Source organism: Vanessa atalanta, chromosome 24 (assembly GCF_905147765.1).
Source record: "Vanessa atalanta chromosome 24, ilVanAtal1.2, whole genome shotgun sequence".
Lineage (NCBI taxonomy): Eukaryota > Metazoa > Arthropoda > Insecta > Lepidoptera > Nymphalidae > Vanessa > Vanessa atalanta.
Genome location: NC_061894.1, coordinates 5,844,938 through 5,866,691, shown reverse-complemented (window position 1 = coordinate 5,866,691; position 21,754 = coordinate 5,844,938). Strand labels below are relative to the sequence as shown.

At 35.0% G+C, this 21,754-nt stretch overlaps 1 protein-coding gene across 4 annotated transcripts; it reads left to right on the top strand.

Moving 5' to 3' along the window:
- Positions 1-1,124: 1,124 nt before the first annotated feature.
- On the top strand, positions 1,125-21,198 carry LOC125073438 (amino acid transporter AVT1B-like). Of its 4 annotated transcripts, none has more exons than XM_047684265.1 (10): positions 1,125-1,129; positions 2,285-2,289; positions 15,353-15,505; positions 16,002-16,122; positions 16,700-16,812; positions 17,358-17,490; positions 17,863-18,025; positions 18,748-18,916; positions 19,928-20,053; positions 20,187-21,198. In XM_047684265.1, exons 3-10 carry the CDS (start codon positions 15,373-15,375, stop codon positions 20,774-20,776), a joined length of 1,548 nt encoding a protein of 515 aa, XP_047540221.1. In that variant the 5' UTR covers positions 1,125-1,129; positions 2,285-2,289; positions 15,353-15,372; the 3' UTR covers positions 20,777-21,198. The 4 variants fall into 4 exon arrangements, with proteins under 4 accessions (XP_047540221.1, XP_047540219.1, XP_047540218.1 ...); XM_047684262.1 differs by lacking the exons at positions 1,125-1,129; positions 2,285-2,289 and adding exons at positions 4,954-5,050; positions 13,780-13,828 and having other exon boundaries at positions 15,316-15,505; XM_047684266.1 differs by lacking the exons at positions 1,125-1,129; positions 2,285-2,289 and adding exons at positions 4,955-5,050; positions 13,780-13,828 and having other exon boundaries at positions 15,316-15,505; positions 16,700-16,743; positions 17,478-17,490.
- The last annotated feature ends 556 nt before the right edge of the window (positions 21,199-21,754 follow it).

The window sequence follows — 21,754 nt, the reverse complement described above, 5'->3', positions numbered from 1 at the left end:
TAATAGTCTACAAATAAAGTCAAATTTATATCTTGTAATTTTTTCTTTAACAATTTCGAAATAGTGTTAACTAAGTATCCGAAACAATCGTTTCCGACCATAACCGTAGATATCAGAAACTAAAATATTATTAATATATCCGTATCTTATAATAGATTTAAAATTAATATTGATAATAGAATAAAGCTTGATTAAAAGTATAAAACCTCGCTTTATTGCCTCTACTGGTGACAGGAGGGCTGGTTTCATGTTAATAATTCTTATGTAAATAAATATAAAAATATTAGGTATATTTTAATAAATTTTCTCTTTAGGTTATAAGAGTAACTAACAGAGTGGGTTCATTACTCACTATAAAATATGATCGATAGACAAAACATTTTGTAGGTCTGATCTGGTAAAGTAACAGTAAGGCCTTTAAATGAAAACACAAGTTCGTCACAAAAAAACTCCGTATAGTTTTGTCAACTACGTCAAGTTTAAATGTTGATAAATCTACTATTATGGTTTACAGACTAATATTAAAGTATGTAAGCAGCAGCCTGTGTATGTTGCACTCATAGATTGATGACTCCTCGTCGTTTAAGAAGTTTAGGAGTTCCACCACGCTACCCCAATGCGCATTAGTAGAATTCACGCGTGGGGCTTTTTATCAAATACGTGCTACATTACTGCACGGTGTTGAATCCACCATATATCGACATCAAATTTCAAAGATGACAATTCTTTGATGCTCGCCCAGGTCTTCGGTTAAGGAGTTGGGCCTACCGTCAGGACGTCACGCTACTATGCGCAAGCGATCCCGTAATTTCTCCCGAAAAGACGGAGTGGGTACCGCTGGGTTTTTAGTGGGTATTCCGGCACCTTCAGCGCCGGCGAGCCCCACATACCGCCCCACATCATGGAGGAAACGCGTAATGCATTTTTTTCAGCAAAAAAAGAGCTTCGGTTAAAATAGAAGTGTTCTACTGGGCCATGTCGATGTTACAGAGTAAAAAGTAATTGGTTTTATAATCTATGAATCCAGAAAAGAGTTTGGAGTTAGGATGTCGTAAGTACACCTCAGAATGATCGTAAGTAATTTCCCTCCAGTTCTGTTGTCCAGCAGTTAAAATGTACAGGCGTGTGCGTACACACGCTTATGCACCAAAATATAACCTGCACAAATCATGGGAGATACTCATGGGAATACCAGCCATACCCGATATCGATAAGAAGGATTCTTAATGGATATTACTACCAGTGAACTACCAGTGCCTCTTGGATCTTCTACCTTTTAACTAATGATACTTATTTTATGATGTTTACATATTACAATAATTAAATACCTACCAGTACAATTTGTCACAGAGCTTGCCGTTTCCTCTGTTTTAATTTCCATTATTATTATTAATAGAATACATGTAGGTAGAATGACGAACCTGCTGGTCAGTGGTTGTAGACATTGGCGCTGTAAGAAATATTAACCATTCGTTTGATTGCCAATGCGCCACCAACCTTGGGAGCCAAGATGTTATATCCCTTGAGCCTGTTACTCAGTCACCCTTCAAACCGGAACATAAGAATAATAAGTATTAAGTTTTGCCGTTTTTACTGTAGAAAATCTGTTAAGTGGGTGGTACCAATTCGGACGGGCTTGCACCAAGTTTATTATATAAATTAGTACATAATCAAGACAAGAAGCTTATTGGTATGAAAAAATTATAATCAATAAGTTTAAATCGCTTTAGTAATACGAACGAAATAGCGAACTATGTAAAAGTTTTTTCAAGTTCAAATCTTAAAATGTATTTTTTATTGTTATGCTTTTATGTACACATTAGAATAAAAAGTAATTAGTCTTTGATTTTATTTTTAATTCCAGACATATTTATAGCTGTTAACAGTATGTATGAACTTGTTAAGACTATGTAGTAAATTATGCAGTTGAATGCCTTGTCTCAGAAGTCAGAAGTTCCTGAGATTATCTCGACAAACTTTCTAGGTTTATAACATACAAAACTACCTAATACACTTAAATTGTAATATATATATATATATATACTTATAATATAATGTGCACCTATATTTAGAATATAGAGTTAAATAGGAAATTAATATTGTACTTATTAGGCAGAACAAAACACACTAAGGCATATTTTTTTTACTTACCTTTTCATTTTCACTCATGTTCGTGAAACATTTGACTATTTATTTTAAGCCGATTTTAAAGTATGTTATTAAACCTAACACCTCAGCCTACACTGTAAGTATGTGAATGTACATATATTCTGACCTAAAATAGTCATCGTCCGTCGATCGGATATTCGTTTAAGCCGAGATATTAAATTACATAGCTAGGTTACTGTACCAAATGACTTTGTACAATGGGCAGCATAATTGTTACAGCATATTAGTTAATTAAAAAAAATAAAGCGCTTTTTAGAACACGTGAACATAAAACCTTTTTGCGTCAAAAGTGCTTCACTCAAACGTCAAATAATATCATTCAAATTCGACCTTTAATTAAAACCTTAACCTTATGATTAAATCCCGTTAATTCTTTAGATTTTAATTCTTAATATATACTTGTGTATACTTCAATCCTGATTTCAAACTCGATTAAAGATAAAAATAAACATTTGTTTTTATTATTATAGGGCTTTTGTTTGACACCATGGGTAAGCATTTTTATCGGCGTTATGTTTAAGCGAAGGTTATCGTACATGTGTTTTTAAAATAACCAGTTTTTAAAAGAGCTACTGTCAAATCTGTTGTAAAGTAATAAAAAAACGAATGTACCTATTGATATCAGATTCGTTTCAATATTTTAGATTTTAATTTTGTTACGCGGTCTGTAGACATCTTGTAATATTTTCGTTTAAAACCGTTTTAAATTGACTTTAAGGAGAAAAAGTTTCCACGATCAATGGATTTAGGAAAAATCTGATTTTAGTTTGCTTTTAACTGTTCTTCAAGATAATCAGAGCTATTGTGGTTATTATGTCGTTTACACAGGAAACTATGCAGCTACACAGGACATATTACAGTTTGTTTGCAAACACAAGTGCACTTTCCTTTACTGTACAATCCAATCAGATAGCAAATCCTACAGAAGTGTTCAGACGTAAGACCAAAGGCTTTACGTGTTTACCGAGGCACGGGAATTTAAACACTGCCACTCTCATACTTCTGGCTACTACTAAGAGTAACCCGTCAGGAAATCCTAATCTATGGTATACGTGCAAAACAATGTTTAAAACAAGTGAAATTTTGACTTTATACATTACTGTTGTAGGTACCGATTCCTAGGCCTAATTTTAAAAGGAACAATTAAAAAAAAATAGTATTTCTGATTATTGAAGTGTTAAAATTGGCGGGAAAACTACAATAATTCCGTGCTTTCGTGATTACAGAAGCAAAAGGGGCGTAAGGGACGAAGACAACTTAAGTCCTGTTATTGTAATGTTGGCGCTGTTTTTGTCAATATTTATTCGAAACAGGTCGCCAAGTTACCATAATTGTGTCAACTATATTTTACACATGTAACTTTTTAATAATAAATATTCTATTACAATAATTTAAAATAATTATAAATTTTATTATGTATTTTGGAAGGTGATCCTTTTATGAGTTTCTTGTCGGCTATTTTTGTTGAATCTAATATTCTTGTAATAGGTTACTAGAATATAGTACATTTTGATTTACTAATAAGAACTCATCAAAATGTTTACCGGTGATTAAAACCGGAAGTACTAACAGTATTTTATAATAATTGCATCCCATCCAATGGAAATAAACACAAATTGCATAACAAGAATTGAAAACCTGAATCGGAAGAATTCGAAAAAAGAAAAAAATCATTTTTGAAATGAAGTCGTGCCGGACTGTCCACTCGTTCTGTAACTAAGTTCAGTCGCGGTAAGCTTGCTTGCGAGTTGCGAGTTGGTATTAATACTCACTCCAGTATACATCGTTTTTAAACGAATTAACGCAAAATTCAAATATCGAACGAATATCATAAAAATCAATGATTCTTTTTTTGTGTTGTGATATAATATCTGTGGTATTGTGAAAAGTGATATAAATCCGAATATGACTGTAACATTTAACTATTAGTTTAAATTTGGAAAGGTAATTATGGTTTTTTTTAGTTTATTCTTATTAAGTACTTAGATATTTTCATAAAATGTTGTTGTAAAAATTATAATTAATAACCTATCCTCCGAAAGACAAGGTACAACTTTTTTTATAATATCAATTTTGAATTGAGCGTGCGAACATCATATCTACAGATACGATGGACATATTACTAATTTTTTTTTAATTCACATTTTTGTTTTTGTTTCTAAGTCTTTTGTTTTTGTTTACGAGTACAAATACAATAATTTATATCAAATGAATACGACAATAATTACAATACACAGCCGAGATGGTCAGTAGAACTCTTGAACCATGACCGATGATTGCAGGTTCAAACCCAGGGACCGGGACAGGAAGCACCGCTTAAAATTATATGTGCTTAATTTAATAATTTGTTTTTATAACTTATCTCGTGCTTTGCGGTGAAAAAATAACACCAAAGGAAAACGTTATGTGTTGGACGAAAATCTGCCAAAAGTATAACCAGCACTGGAGCAGCGTGGTGGAATAAACTCCAAATCTCCTCCTCAAAAAGAGACGAGCCCATTTACAGTCTTTACTTTTACTTTAATTTTGAGTTTTAACAAATAGAAACAGAGAAATTATTTTTGTGTTCTGACAATTCACGTGAAAACTAAAACAGGCCATGACAAGTGAACCAAAGAGTCGACGCCTTCAGAATTTGTATTTGGAAAATATTTTCATTTTTATGAATCGGTCACCTGGATGTTCACAGACACACACACACACACACACTGACGATGTAACAAATATTGCCCTGCCTGTAATTGCATTGACCACTCTCCAGGCCCGTCTCGAGGATGGAGGGGGATGGGGGGGAGGATGGAGGATGTAAAATAGCTGAGTATCGCGCATTATGGGACGCCTCGCCGGCAATGATTAAGTCTTGGACTATTGGTGAGGCCAAGTAGGTCAATTAAAGGTCGTTAAGGGGGAAGTGGAGTTCGGAGAACACTGCTTGCACCTAGGCGCTTGTTGAGCCTAAGATGGAGCTGTCATGTGATGTGTCATGTGATGTGCTGATAGGGTAGATTAAGTGATAAGTTGGTGGTACCTTAATGGGCTACTCTTTGACTAACCATCAAGAAAGAATATATATATATATATTTTTACATACATATACAAGAAGAAGAATATATATATTTTTTTTAAATATATAAAACAAATCAAAAATGTATATAAATTCGCAATGACGGATATAAAAATCGATTAAACTTGACGCAATTTAATAACTAGTTTGGATCTAAATAATAAAAATTTCGAAACACATATTCAAATACGCCAGACGTTTTTTTGCATAATGATTTTTGTACGTATAAAATATTTTGAATACATTTTGAAGTATTTTTTAAGTGATTATTATTATAAAATTTATTTCTGAACACAAACTTCTAATCGTTACTAATTTTATAAAGGCGAACGTTTGTATGTATGAATGTTCGTTACAAATAAACTACTAAACGCATTTTAATGAAATTTTACAGTAATATAGCTAATACGTTAGAATAACAAAGGTATAGTCTGAATAATACCTGACAACCAACCCCTGAAATGTGTGCAAACCCGCGGTCGAAAACTAGTACATACTTTTACGGATTAATAGAGGTTGATGCTCTTAAATTAGATTAGGAGTGTTAACTTGGAAAGTAAAAATCGATCGACTTGTGTTGAAATTAATAAAATTACGTTTTGTTCCGAAAATGCTGCTATCATTTGTCATTTTTCCACGAACAAATATTAGCTATTTTTAATTCTGTTTAAAAAATGCTAAAGAAAATCATATGATGTTATAATATAAATTATATTATTAGACGAATAAGAGCTTTATTAATTGTCTATAAAAAATATACGTATAGTAAAGTTATAGGTACTCAGTACAGCTAATCCGTAAATACAAAATTCAAAACTAACCGTAGCCCAAAATAGTACCACGAAGTGATATACAACTTTGACCGTTATAATTATTACCTTTAAGGCGAAACTTCTCGTTTACTTAACAGTTTTTTGCAAAGTTCCAAAACTATGACAGGTTTTTTTTTTTTGCAATTTCATTGTAAACTGACGACGTCTGTTCGCACGATTTACATTTGTTATATTTTATACAGCCATAGCGCCGCTTTCTACGTGGCCAGTGACTTTTTTCTAAAATTAATTCCTTGTTAAATCATAAAAATTTAATAAATTGCAATCAATAATAAATAATAATAATAATAATAAATAGAGCTCTTCAAAATGAGACTATAACCGGTTTTTTATCACACAACTCGGGACAAAAATCATACATACATTACATTAGCAGCTTGTAAATTTTCCACTGGTGGGCTAAGGCCTCCTCTCCCTTTTGAGGAGAAGGTTTGGAGCATATTCTACCACGCTTGTCCAATGCGGGTTGATGGAACACACATGTGGCAGAATTTCGTTAAAATTAGACACATGAGGTTTCCTCACGATGTTTTCCTTCACCGCCGAGCACGAGATGAATTATAAACACAAATTAAGTACATGAAGATTCAGTGGTGCCTGCCTGGGTTTGAACCCGAAATCATCGGTTAAGAAGCACGCGATCTAACCACTGGGCCATCTCGGGACAAAATCGGCTTACGCTATTAATATATAAGATACACGTATCAAAATACTTACTTACAAAAGACATATACTGTAGTATACGCTACACTCTCCAAAGTAAGGTTTCCAACATTTCAAAGTGAGATACGAAATTTGTTCTTAAAAATAGAACTGTATTAATATGGCAAACCCGAACCTCGTCATATTCTATATATATAAATATAATAAAATTGGAGTGTCTGTTTGTAATATTAAAATAACCGCGTTTTACTAAATGCATATGTATGTATACACGGTACATATACTTAAATAACATTTTTTACAATTTTTGTGTCTGTCTGTCAGTCTGTTTGTTCCGGCTAATCACTGGAACGGCTGGATGACGGGACTTTCACTGGCAGATAGCTGATGTAATAAGAAGTAACTTAGGCTACTTTTATTTTAGAATTATATGTAAAATAATATAAAGTCACGCTTTTTTATTAAATTCAAAAGCGCACGAAGTCGCGGGCACATCTTGTGCTTACTAATACTATAAATGCGAAAGTAACTCTGTTCGTTTGTTGCTCTCTCAATACCAAACAACTAACCGAATTCGATGAAATTCGTTGTGAAGCAAGTATGAGCTCCAAGGAAGGTCATGGTTACTTTTTATGCTGAATACCTAAAAAGCGATCGAGACAACTAGCATACTATAATCTTAGGCACTAACAACCTGCCCCGGCTTCGCTCAGGTGCAATTTATGATTCAAGAATGAGAAATACATTTAGCAAGAATATACTATTATAATCTATTTATATAAAATACATTTCCTGACTGATTGATTCGTCATCGCCGAGTGAAAACTATTAAAGTTAAGGCTATGAAATTTGGTGTAGGTTCGCCTTATTGAGTAGACACCCACTAAGGAAGGAATTTGTCAAATTCTATCCCTAAGGGGGTGAAATAGGAGTTGAAAGTTTGTATGAAAGTTCGTAATTTTTACAACAGCTAGTATTTATTTTATAACGTTTATTGATTTCAAAGTATTGTCATGATCTTAATTTTGTTGAGAAATTAGATCAGAATTTATACAGGGCGTATGGATTAAAATTTGAAGTAACTTCAACTGCCAAGGTGAAAATTTCGTTCCGACGAATACAGGGGACGAATTTTATTGTAGCAAATAATTTGGTTTCGTTGATATCTTTTAAAGTATTCATTCGAATAATTTACTGTAAAAGAACATTTTTCGAACGAAGTTCTTTTACGCGGTTCGCAATATTGATTCGGTATAAATCGACACTTTTAAGCCTGGTTTATAGGGGGTCAGTATCTAGGCACTTCAGTAAGCCAGTCCAGCGCTGACTTGCTACTGGACTCGTGTAGATACTTAGTTTCAAGTCCAGTCCAACGCTGACTTCGCGCTCACAAGTCAGTCCAGTAACTAGCCACCCGTTCTATTTTCGGGGCCAGTAAGTCAGTCCAGTGCGAGTTATGTCCAGTCCAGGCGTTGTGTGGACGATTTCGCAATTGCTGCCAGTTTGTTCTAGAGTGTCCATGTACCTTGTCTTACAACTGAGTTACTGTCCGATCCTGTCTACATGTAGTCTGTTACTGGGTCCGAAATACCGAATCACTGGATCCAGTCACTGACCGCGTCTAAACCATGCATTAAGGAAAAAGCGTAATCCAGGCGACTTCCCTCTCTTCCTCTTGGTTTTATATTAAATTATTTTTTGTTATTGTTTTTATTTACACTGGATTTTAAAATCATTTTTATTTCTTGTCATTTAGTTTAGGCTAAATCCATATGTCATCTCTATTCAAAGCTTAGGTTAGAGGCCCCCCCTGAGCTCCGGGGCCCTGGTGCACTGCACCACATGGCCCTACGATAGCTACGCCACTGTACACAATATAATTATAATATAATGAAATAATCAGTTTTTGAGAATCAATTTTCCCGCCATGATGAGTATCTGTCAATGTTCACGTTGACAGATTAAAAAGATAATATTATAATGATTATATAATATATAAACTGACAGTTACTCGTCTGTAATACACAGATAATAATAATTCAAGTAATATCGACGATACTAACATTCAAATTGAGTCTTACAATATTAAGTTGTAAGACGATAATAACTATCTTGACATAACTATATTATATATGTCAGTTGTCATAACGCGAGACACTGATCCTGTATTTGATTTCATACACACAGCCAAACGCCTCGTAAATGTAAAATAATATTTTAACTACTGTACATTGTATTGAATTACGTACTTTGTGAATGAGATACGATAGTGTCCGTTCACATGGAAAATGAAATAAGCGTTGCTCAATGTGGAGTTCCCTTCATCGCTATGATCCCGCGCTGTTCAAACGAGCGTTCAAATCAAATACCTTAATACGGACATCCTATTAATATGGAGGCGGTAGGCATTTGTGCAAGCCTGGGTAGATACCACCCTCATATGCTACCAACGAACAGCGATATTTAATAGTGTTGTATTCGAGTTTGAAAGTCTGAATACGTAAAAGGGACATGACTATGATATTGTTCACAGTTCCTATGGTTGGTGACAGCCTTACAGCTTTAAAAAACACTCGCCCTTTTTTCGGAATTTTCAGTCTCGCTCGACCACTCTCTGGAACCAGCTTTCGCCGGCGGTTTTTCCGAAGCGATACGACTTGAGAACTTTCAAGAAAAGAGCGTTGAGTAGGCTCTTTCGGTACGAAGGTCGGCAACGCACTTGCAGGCACCTCGGTGTTGCAGATGTCCATGGGCGGTGGTAATAACTTTCCATCATGTGAGCCTCCTGCTGGTTTGCCACCTATACCATAATAGTAGTAGCACAATATAGCTGAGCTGTTATCCGATCCAATGGTATATATGTAAAGATAAATTTGGAATGGGCTATAGGTAAGTTTACCTATGTTGCATATGTAAAGCGAACGATTTGCGATAAACACCAGGCTTAAAAAGCGCTCACACGCGTGCAAAATTCATGAGATAAGTAAAAAGCGTTGAGAAAACGTTCGTCTGACGATCCCTTAACACTTATGTACTTACAATACACCTTCTCGACAACCCCGTTTGACTAGTGGATAACTTATACGGCTGCAAATCCGGAGTTGGTCTAAATCTTTGGTCGAACCGATAAAACGAATTGGGGTTTTTCAAACTAATTCCCTAAAGCAACCCGGAGTTGTGCGTGCGTGTGTGTGTGGTGTGGCATTCTGACATATCGTCTGTTAATATATATTCTTTCCATGTGGCTTCAGGGATTAGGTACCTTGGCAGCCCTAGGACTGGAATATTGCCGATACTTTATCATTGCTAAGTGCTACGGACAGATATTTGAGTTTTTAACGTTAAAGTGTGGATTCGCAGACATCGCGACTACTTAAAACCCACTTACCAAGCTACTGGCTTAAATTTTGCGGTCCGGACCTACTCGACACGTAGGAAATCTGCGCCTGCGTGGTATTATAGCTGAATACGTAGAAATACTTAGAAGTGAAGTTTTGCTGCTGAACAAAAATTTAGAAGCTAATTTGACTTTGATGTTTCAGTATAATGAATAGTATGTACGAGCACGCTGTAAGCACAAATTACGCACGTGATAGCTCAGTAATGTAGACGCAATGTGCTTGTTTGGACTTGAAGCGAGATTTTCTGAAGATATCCCTGTTCAATTTCGTTTAAGAATATTTTGAACTACCCATCCGGGTCTCGCAGAGGTAACATTTTATCTCATAGTATTTTTGACCTATGAGAAATTCGCAAAACGATCTATTCGCTCGTTCGGTACTAATGCATCGTTCCTTATTTTATAAAATTTTCTCACGCGTTTATTTAAATATCAAAAAATATTTCTCAAAAAACTGGTTCGAAATACAAAGTTTTAAATGTCAATATTTATTAAGATCCTAGACCGTTTAAATTGGACATTTATTCCGATAAGAATTAATACTTTATTAAATTAATTAAAGTACTGTAATTAATTGTTTTCATTTTTGAACATAGAAATAGTTAATGCGATCTACGTAAGATAAAATTACGTAAAATATACCGTCACTGATTTTCCTGTAGACTAGTTGTAGACCTACAAATTTATTATATATATATTTTTATTGTAATAATTATATTAACATATATATAATTATTGTCATATTTAGAATGTTTAAAAAAATATTATAAATATATTTAGAATGTTTAAATATTTAGAAGAGCCGAGATGGCCCAGTGGTTAGAACGCGTGCATCTTAACCGATGATTTCGGGTTCAAACCCAGGCAGGCACCACTGAAATTTCATGTGCTTAATTTGTGTTTATAATTCATCTCGTGCTCGGCGGTGAAGGAAAACATCGTGAGGAAACCTGCATGTGTCTAATTTCAACGAAATTCTGCCACATGTGTATTCCGCCAACCCGCATTGGAGCAGCGTGGTGGAATATGCTCCAAACCTTCTCCTCAAAGGGAGAGGAGGCCTTTATCCCAGCAATGGGACATTTACGGGCTGCTAATTTAGAATATAATAAAATCGTGTCTAGTATTATTATTTATCCGTAATTTTTTTTTTATTATAATATTTTTTTTTCCAAATAATATTTTGAGTGTGAGTTTTTCCAAGTTTACTTTTCCAATATAAAAATAACATTCAAGGTAAGTCTATCTTTACGCCATGTTATATTACAGATAAGAGGTTTATCAATCACATAAATAATGGCAATTGGAAATTTTCGTTCATTTTTTAATATTATCATTATGGCACAAGCCAAACAGGTTTGATTCTAAACTCGTTTCCTAAGCATTGAAAAAAAATGGGCTCAATGCGGTCTTTTTATTTATATAAGTGGACAATTATGTTATTTAGGCAGTGGGTCACTAATTTATTTACTATATGTTGATTTACATAATATTAATGTTGTTGTTTATTAAATATTTTAATAAAACGTACTCATCCTTCAAACCGGAACGCAGCAATGCTCCGGTTTGAAGGATGAGTAACTAAAGCCATAAGAGACGTAACATCTTAGTTTCCAAGGTTGGATGTTGGAATTTGTCGATGTAAGGAATGGTTAAAATTTCTCACGGTTGTAATGACCATGGGCAGTGGTGACCACTCATTTTTAGGTGGTACATTTGTTCGTCCACCATAATAGTTATGAAAAAAAAACGATGACAGCCTTGCTGGAGACGATAAAGGTCCTCCCATAGTCCCGACATCCGAAGCTTAAAATATAAGGTGTGACCAAGGGGCTTTGGACATTGAAGGAGTCTCACGGGCATCTGAAAACAGCTTTGCGCTACCGTACGCCGGGAGCTTGAAGATAATCATCTTTGCGCCCCGAGGAGTGCTCCGTCAAGATAGAGTAGGACGACGATAAAATACCGCAATATCTTTTACAATCCGCCAAGCGCTATTTTTTACCCTATTTTTCGACTCATTATATTAAAAAAAACGCATATATTGTACTAAGTAAAAAGTATGGCTGGTTATAAAGGAATATAACAAACCACAAAAGCCTATCTTTTAAAAAACTAATGTATTTAAATGTAGAATTTATTCAAATAAAAATATACAGAATACAATTTTAAAAATAGCTTGTCGCTCGGCAAATTTCCTATCAGTTTGGACTGAACGCAATATCAATTAGATTTGTTCAACTTTTTTTCTTTAACTTACACATTCAACTGGTGAGTTCCTTTTACATAAATATAATCTGCACTAGTTGTCTTACGTATACCAAATAAGAACCTAAGTCTAATTAATTCTTAAAAAAAAAAAAACAAAAAATGTTGCTATCTCTTGCTTACGCGGAAGTCAAAAAAGGATAGAATGCTCTGTCAAATAAGTTCATTGTCGTACAAAACTTCCTCGTTTGTCAAGGCCATATCGATAAATAAACGATGTACAATGCTTCTGAGATATGCCAAATTTACATGACCTTAATCAGACTCGTTGATACGAATTGCCGTCTATTAGATACCCATGCGTAACTGCATAGCTTGTAATTATAAACATGTACTTCAGTCTTTATGTAGCCCCTTAAGTAAGTATTCGATTAAAATTTAAATGTGCTAAGACGATGTCAATTACTTATATATTTTTATTTCTTTGACATGTCTTTAGTATTTTATATTGGGGTTTGTTATTTACTTTAAGGGCATTCGACATAGGGCTAAATTTACACTGAAAACTTAAATAAGCATTTAAAAATGAAAAACAATTAAAAGCTATTGCACAAATCATGAACGCGTGCATTGTTGCAAGATTACTCGATCAGCATTTCCCCATTGAATCAGAATTCCGATGAAAACGAACCAGCCCCCATGTCACCGGTGAAGGCAAAAAACATACTATTAAATATGTCTTAGAAGACATAACACACACACGTATAATAGTATATAAAAAATCAAAACTATATGTAATGACGTAACTTTATTCACAGAAGAACTACTGACGTCACAGCCTTAATGTTATTCAAAAAAATAAATAATTAAAAACAGTTACTGTACAAATCACGACCGCGCGGAATAGTTGAAAGAATGCCAGCAGTATTTCCCCGTTGAATTGTAATTTCGATCGTCTGACCAAAAAATGAGACAGCCTTCCTACGACCAATGGACGCATAGGTGTTATACTTTTAATAAAGCCCTCTGAAGGTCCATGATTGGCTCATTTGTTCGTTTCAGCTTTTTCCGCGGCGCCTCTAAAGAAATAGCTTGTTATATAATATATTTAAAAAATTCGGTGGAAAACCAGAAATTTTTAGAAGTCGCGCGCGTGCCGAGTTTGTAGTAAAAATATTTAAATCAAAATTACTGGTTTGATTTAAATATATTTTTCAAATTATTGAGATTTTTTAATGCCATTTTGTTTTATCTTCAGTTTCATATTGTACGGCTAGCGGGCGATTGATTTAAATTACGTCCTTAACATTTTCAATTTAAGAAATATCAGTAGGTGGTTGTCGCCCGCGGTTTCGTTCGCGTTTTAGGGGTTGGTTGTCAGGTATTACTATAAAAAGGAGGTTTGAAGGTAAAGGCTTCATACCGAATTTCATCAAATCCAGTGCAATGGTTTGCACGTGAAAGACGAACAGCCAAACAAACAGACAGGCAGTAAGTACATTTTACAAGTACACCATATGGGTTTCATTTTTATATAAATTGATAAAATGAACATAAAATGATTTAAAATTTACAGTTTACAATTGATTAAAAGTGACATTAACCGTGTTTTTTTTTTTAATTTGCCGGGCTATGGTTGTATGAACTTAATCCGCAGTATTTTACTTGTTAAGCTTCTTTATTTTGTTGGGCTTCTCACTGGTGCAAAGCTCTGTCAAAAGGTAGTTTATTTACTAATACTAGTTGCCCGTCCCGACTTCGTATCAGTGAAATAAGTTTTTTTTTATAAATACTGGACCCTGATCGCAAAACCGTTCATTTGAATTACGCTTAGGACTTCAGTGACATACAAACGCTCATATAATTATATGTCAGGATCATAAATTTTGACTGATTATGAGGTTTTACTCCCTCGAAATTTATTAAACTACCGATACCACAAACTGTTACTCCCATGTCAACTGTGTCCACCACCAAAAAAAAGTAACCTATTTCCTTCCCTGGGACTCGAGCTATACAACAACAACATAAACATCAACAGCCTGTAAATTTCCCACTGCTGGGCTAAGGCTTCTTCTCCTTTTGAGAAGAGGGTTTGGAGCATATTCCAGCACGCTGCTCAAATGTAACCCGCATTGATGGATACACATGTGGTCGATACACATGTGGCAGATTTTCGTTGTTTCGTTGTAGGTTTCCTCATGATTTAATAATCTTTTACCACCGAGCTCGAGATGAATTATTAACGCAAATTAAGCTAATGAAAATGGTGCTTGACTCTGTTTGAACCCGTAATCCGATGATTAGGGGTTCAAACAGAGTTGTTCAAACCGATGTCGAGATGCACGCGTTCTAACCACTGGGCCACCTCGGCTCAAGTTTCAAGCTACCTCCATACCAAATTTCCTTTACATAAATCAGTTTGTTCGTAAATATGTAACAGACAGAGTTACTTTCGCATTTATAATGTTAGTATAGATTGATAACATTAAATCTGTGTAGGATCTTCTTGGGTTCGAGGCTCACTGGGAAGGTAGCACCCACTCATCACACATTCTACCGCGAAGTAGCATTACTTAGTATAGTTGTGTTCAGAAGGATGAGTGAGCCCTTGTAACAGGCGCAATTGACGTAACATCTCAGTTCACCACTTAACATCAATTGGCTCATTATTCCGTCCAAAAAAGATTACCAATTTTAGTTAAGTAGTTTAGATTAGTTAGTTAAGTAAGCTAGCTGTCCGTTCCAAGTCAGTATCAGTAAATGAGTTTTCAAATTCACATGTGTCAATTTCCAAGAACAAAAACAAAAAATCCTATTATACTGGATGTTTGAGTTGCATAATAAACCTATTTTCCAAAATTTTTACATTCCAGAATAACGCCAATGACGACTGTGCGTCTTTAAATAGTCAGCCACGACAAATGATTCAAAGGTTTAGAATACATTTTTTCAAGAACGTACTAATTGTATTTCAGGTCAAAATGAATCGCAATCGAGAAGCCGGACCTTCAGCGACCAAACCAACCACGGTTATGATGTTCCACGATCGCTACACAGCCGGTGAAACAACTGGAGGTCTGAGTGCATTATTCACTGCGCTGTGTATAGTGGACCTCTTCGGTGTCTTCCCTATTGTGGCCTTGCCGAAGAGTATTATTTCTTGTGGTGAGTTTTAGAATCGCTTTTTTTTATATTGATGATATAAACTTTGGGAAGCCAGGTGTAGAAGAATGCAGGCAACGTTTTCGCGGCTCTAGAGACTAAAGTCTGTGGTATAACTGATCATTAGTTTTACTCCTAACTTAAGAGAACCAGGAGTTTTTGCAAACGTTAAATTATGTTTTAGATACTTGGAAACTTCAAAAAATGACAATCTTTTTTTTTATAAATCTTATATAAAAATATAACCAAATTAAAAGACAAGATGCCCGTTGCCCGTACGATATGAAATCGTTATACGGTATGGCTTTCAAAACCAGTGCCTCTTCAAAACCAAATAATAGTAAAGATTATCTTTTTTAAAGATATCTGTGACACCCTGGTCGGGTTAACAGGTAACTTGTACTAACGGAACAAATTTTGGTCTTGTCTCTCAATAACTAATCAAGCACATAGATTTTATTGAAAACGACAACAACACATTTTAACAACACATTTCCAGGTGTATACGGAATACCACTCGTGGTAGCGGTGTTCTCGTTGCAACTCTACACAGCTGTGCTGCTGGGGAGGAGCTGGCTGCTGGCACATGAAATATCACCGGATATAAGGGAGAAAAGCAGGTGATATTATTATAATTATTATGTCGACGATTTTATCTTAGTGTTAAAGTAGATGAGAATAATCGTAGCCAAAATGAAAGATGCAGCCCCGTCTAAAGCACAATATTCACCTGGATGGAAGACGTATCCAGGCGATAACGCCTCCCCCAAAAAAGATTCTTTTGGCCTGGAGAGATAGCAGAATAAGAAAATATACATATTAATATTTTTAAAAAAATAATATTATCGTACATTTATGAATAGGAGCTTGTCGAAGGATGTTAAAAACGTTGCTTATATTCTCGTTTATCTATTAAGTTCTGCCGAGGAATATTCTGTCAGGAATATATCATATCATATTTGTAAAAAATAGTAAAATTGTTTTTATGTATCTAAACCTAAAAAAGATAGTATATATATAATATTTGTACGCCAGAAAGCTATGTTAGAGAAAGATCCCAAGAACCAATAACTTAATAATGGTACCTTTTTATAATTTATTTTGTGCTAACCCATTAATGGAAAACATGTGAAAATATCATTCTTGAAAGAAAATAACAATTTATTAGTAACTCAAGTAAAATGATTCATATTTCAGGTTTCCTTACGCAGCGGTGGCCGAGTTGGCTTTCGGCACGAAAACGAAAAGGCTCGTGACGTTTCTCATAGATGCGACGGTATTCGGTGCTGGGATACCAAATTTTATATTCGGTTAGTAGAACAAATTAAATCAAAGTGTATGGGAAAAACGATTTAAAGCGAATAGGTTCCCACTAATTTAGTAATCAGTCTACCAAAGGTTATACTTAACAATCACAGCACTGGTATTCTGAAAGACAAACTATTGTATCTCACTGGAGAATTGTTGAAATTCGATTTACAGTAATACGCTCCTTTGATTGATGTTTTGTTATATGTACGTTATAATTATAAATTACACTATTCCACGTTCGTATAACTTTATTGTGAGATTCCTTATGTCTGTGAACTTTTCTTCTTTAACTAATTTTGTATCTAAATTATAAAATGAAAATTAATCGGAAAATAGCGAAAATCATTAATATAAATGAGGAATAAAAAGCGACCTACAATCGTGTCCTGTGGAGCGCCCATTATTACAATAGATCCCGAAGACAACACCGTTTATAATGACTCTGAATGTAATGATGATAAGAATTGTAATTAGCTCTACTGATATGCTTTTAATGTAACACAACTCGCTTATAGAAATATATAAGATGACATTTTATCCACAGCATCTCAAAGTATGCAGTTGTTTTGGTGGAAGATCACCGATGGGGCGGTGGGGGTGTCCTATTGCATATGGATGATAGTAATTGGTCTTTTGCTCTGTCCTGTCATGTGGCTGGGCTCGCCGAAAGACATGAAGTAAGTTATAACTGATTAGTTAGCTTATATAGGTATATACATAAGTCTATACTATTTTTGTATTTTACATTATATTATGACATTATGATTCGATGAGAAAAAAAACACATAAATTGTCTTAGATAGCCTATTCTGGAAGCAATGTCACCATATATTATTATTTTTACCATATATTATAAATTCGAAAGAACGGTCAAATCAAAGAAACAAATTTCATGAAATTTATTACGAAGCAAGCTTGAACCCCAAGGAAGGACATAGATTACTTTTTTATACCTAACCCCTAACGGCCAACCCTAGTAAACGGAAAACTAGTAGACTAGACCAACTTTGCATCTTTGCATTGACAATTGCGTGGCTACCGATCGGCAGGCCCGTAGCGCTGTCGTCGGTGTGCATCGTGACGACGGTGGCGGTGTCCACGTGGGTGTGCATCTACCTCGACGAAACGTCGCCGCCGCCGTCGGGCGACGTGCTGCAGTACGAGCCCAGCCCGCGGGACTTCCTCGTCGCTTATGGGATCATTGCTTTTCAGGTGTGTATAAGCATAACTCCTCATTATACTTACATACAGGGCTGGATTTAAATGTCCAGAGGCCCTGGGCAACAAGGGATCCCTAATAGAGTAGAATTTTTCAATTGGCTATTAGAATAATTAAAACGCATAATTCTTAGGGTTTTATATTTAAATTAAATGTTTTAAGATTAAATGGGCTTCCTCGTTAGAATTGGGATGTTTTTTTTGTTTTAGATATTTCTATTAGTGTATCCTCTCATGTGGAGGCCCCGGATGCCCTTCCCTAAATCTAGTCATGTATCGTCATTATTTAAAAACGACTGAGTTACAGGACATAATACGTAATTACTTAGATTTAGATTAGATTCCATGGTTGGGGAATGACTTGATCATTGGTGATTTCTATCGTATTTGGCTGGCTAGTTGGTGCCTTGGGGGTTTTCCAGTAACCATGTCTCGATGCAAAATTGATTTACAATTAGACTGAAATAAATAGAAAAATAATATCAACCATTGAGGCTCTAGCTTTTCTTAATTAATACACATATGTAGATGACTAAATACTAACAGTCGATAAATGTTCCACTGTTTCCAAAAATCCTCCATTCCTGTAATGTGGTAAAAGTAAAAGCCTGTAAATGACCTACGGCTGGGTAAACTTCTTCCCTGAAGATTTCTAAGGATATTCTGAATTTTTTTTTATACTTTGCCTTAAAATGTCATCTGTGTGTTACCATCAGTTCGATATCCATCCGATGTTGCTTACCCTTCAAGTGGACATGAAGGACAGTCGGAAGATCAACTCGGCAGTTCTCGGCGCGTTCACCATCACCGGTCTCCTGTTCACCATCACCTCGTTGGTGGCTGCGAATAGATACGGAAACAATATCGAGAGTAATATACTGCAAGGTAATGTTTAGTCGGTTCTACCTCCTTAAATGAAAGAGTAAGGTATGAACTTACCTATTAGAGGAAGCTTAAAATACTTACCTTATTTAAAGAACATCAGACCATCAGTACGAATCAATGGATGTTATGTTAATTTGATAGAGTTTTTATCACGAGAGGATTTTTCCCGTCATTATTTTTAAAATGAATACTAATTCACTTATTTTTTGGAAAGAATTGCAAATTTTCCTATTTTCCCCTCTATTAAGAGCTTGTGTTGAAGGTAGGAGTGACAAAATATGAAAATCGGTATCCGATCTTGTTAGTGAAAACAAAAAGACACAATGAAATAAATCTATTATTCGCTACTTTGAGAAATATGATGTGATGAGTCAGTGTCAGTCAGTCAGTCAGTAACTACAGGCACAAGGAACATAACGTCTTAGCTTGCAAGGTTGATGGCGCATTGGCGAAGTAAGGCATGGTTAATATTTCGTAGAGCGCTGGTCTATGGCCAGTGGTACATAATAAGGTGTTGCTCTGCCAACCTAACTCACATAAAAAAATACTAAAAATTAGAGTTACTTAGTATTTTCTGTATTGTTGCCTACTCTAACATAGCTTTCTGATTTACTGACAAATATTATACGTACTCATCAAAGATTTTTTTCTAACATTTCCCTCTACTATTTAAATTGTAATGACCTCCAATAAAATGCAGATGACAAAAAGTCTTTACTGCTAATAATGCAATACAAATTAAATTAGTAATTATTCTATTTCTCTTATATTTTTTTCTGAAGCAACTGTCACCTCATACATACTCATATTGCAAATATATTTTGACAACCGTCAAAACCTTGCTCCTCTAGTCTCCATACCTCACCTCACCTCACCGCAACACTCCTTCACTTCGGCTACAACTCACCTCACCTCATACTATCACCGCTACACATAGGTACCATTTTTCTCGTACAATTGGAATGCACTCAACGAATACCCTGTACCTAAAATATTACATTTTTTTACCAGGCATACCGCCATCCTTCATATTATACATCTTGGCCCTGCTGGTCACATTACAACTTTGTTTCTCGAGCGCCGTCAGTAACTCCGCCCTTTTCCTTCATATTGAAGACTTGCTCAAGATACCCAGAGGTAAGATTTTCGTTATTTCTATACACACCATTTAAATATAGCTATAAAAAGCTTGGAGTCAGTATTCGCAACTTTTTTCATGGATATAATTTTAGGTGGTACTAATTAATAACATATAGTTATTTTTTTTTAGAATTCGGCGTAAAACGTTGCCTTCTCCGCTCAGGAATCGTCGCATTCGCAGTTTTTCTCGGAGAATCTGTGCCAAGATTCGACCTCGTCATGAGTCTAGTTGGATCGACATTAACTGGACCATTAATGTTTATATTCCCGCCATTATTTTTCCTAAGACTCTGCTATAAAAGATATCAAATTAAAGCTAGCGCTATGTCTCATAATCCAAAGAAAAAGAGCGTAAGGTTTAGTGACAGCCATGTCAATAATGGCGGGAACGACAATCAAAATGGCGGGAACGGTAATCAAAACGGTAACGATCATGTGAAGTACCCGCTTTTAGTGCACAGAGTTCAAACAAAATATAGAACTTTTATGAATGAATACGTCGATATGAAGGCCGATATTGACATGAATGATTACGCAGTTAAATGGTACGACGTATTATTAGCCGTAATTGTGATGCTAATGGGTATCGCGGCAACAATAGTCGCGACGTATACAAGCTGGTCGAACGCCGTGGCGTCATCTGGATTCTCGCAGCCATGTTTGTTGAATGCGACCGCTGCTGCTAGGAGTTTCATTGAAGCCACGAATCATGTTATATAGAAAATCTCTTTGCAATTAGCAAATAATTACAAAATAAGTCACAAGTCAACATGAATGTATTTATATAATATATACCTATAAAAACGCGAGAGGTGAACACGAAAATAAGTGACAATGAAATTTGTTTTATTAAAATCCCGTGTGAATTAAATAAATAATAAAAAAAGACGTTAAAATAATAACGTATACAAATGAAAGAGAAAGAGAGATGCCAGGAGGGGAGGGGTGTATTAACCCTTTTTGCTTACGTGACTATTTCTGGCAGTTTACTCCACTGCGAGCCGCGTATCGTTATTAATATATTTATATAAAAAACAATTGTTTGTGACTTTGAGCTATCACTTATGATTAAGAAATGACTTTAAGAACACTGATTGTTGTAAGAACTAAACTAGCACCTAACTCACGCCCTATTTGAACATAGACAATTATTTAAGGAAATGTTTTAGTACTAATGAAACAATTGTTTTGTACTATAAAATGTTTAATAATAAGTAAAAAATAAAACAGTTATATTGATTAAATATACGTTTTTTATTTATTAAAACAACCAACAATACAGTTTAACAAAGTAAGGCAAGTCAGTTAATAAAATATAATAGGGGACACCCCCAGAGCGCCGCGTCACACGATAGTAGACGAAGAGTCATACGTGCAGAGAAACTCGGGCGCTGTGAGTGATGTCCAGAGAATAGATCGAGCTAATTTACTAGAATTGCCGTGAAGGTATGACATAGAGTTGCTACAACCTCCTAAGATTCAACAAAAATGTCTTTATAATATACATTTATACATTAAGCTTGATTATTAAACGGTCAGATCGATTTCGATGAAATAAATTGGAAAATAAATATTTCTTTTGCTTTACCCAGATGAAAATGAAACGAGCAGCTAGTAAATATCACAATAATTACTAGGATAACGGAAGTAGCCATATAAATTAGTAAAGATTATATTACTATAAACTAGTAATAAATT

Coding starts and splice junctions, on each gene's coding strand:
- LOC125073438 (XM_047684263.1), top strand. CDS start 15,322: ATGAATCGCAATCGAGAAGCCGGACCTTCAGCGACCAAACCAACCACG. Junction 15,506..16,001: donor GAAGAGTATTATTTCTTGTG/GTGAGTTTTAGA, acceptor ACACATTTCCAG/GTGTATACGGAATACCACTC. Junction 16,813..17,357: donor GATACCAAATTTTATATTCG/GTTAGTAGAACA, acceptor TTTTATCCACAG/CATCTCAAAGTATGCAGTTG.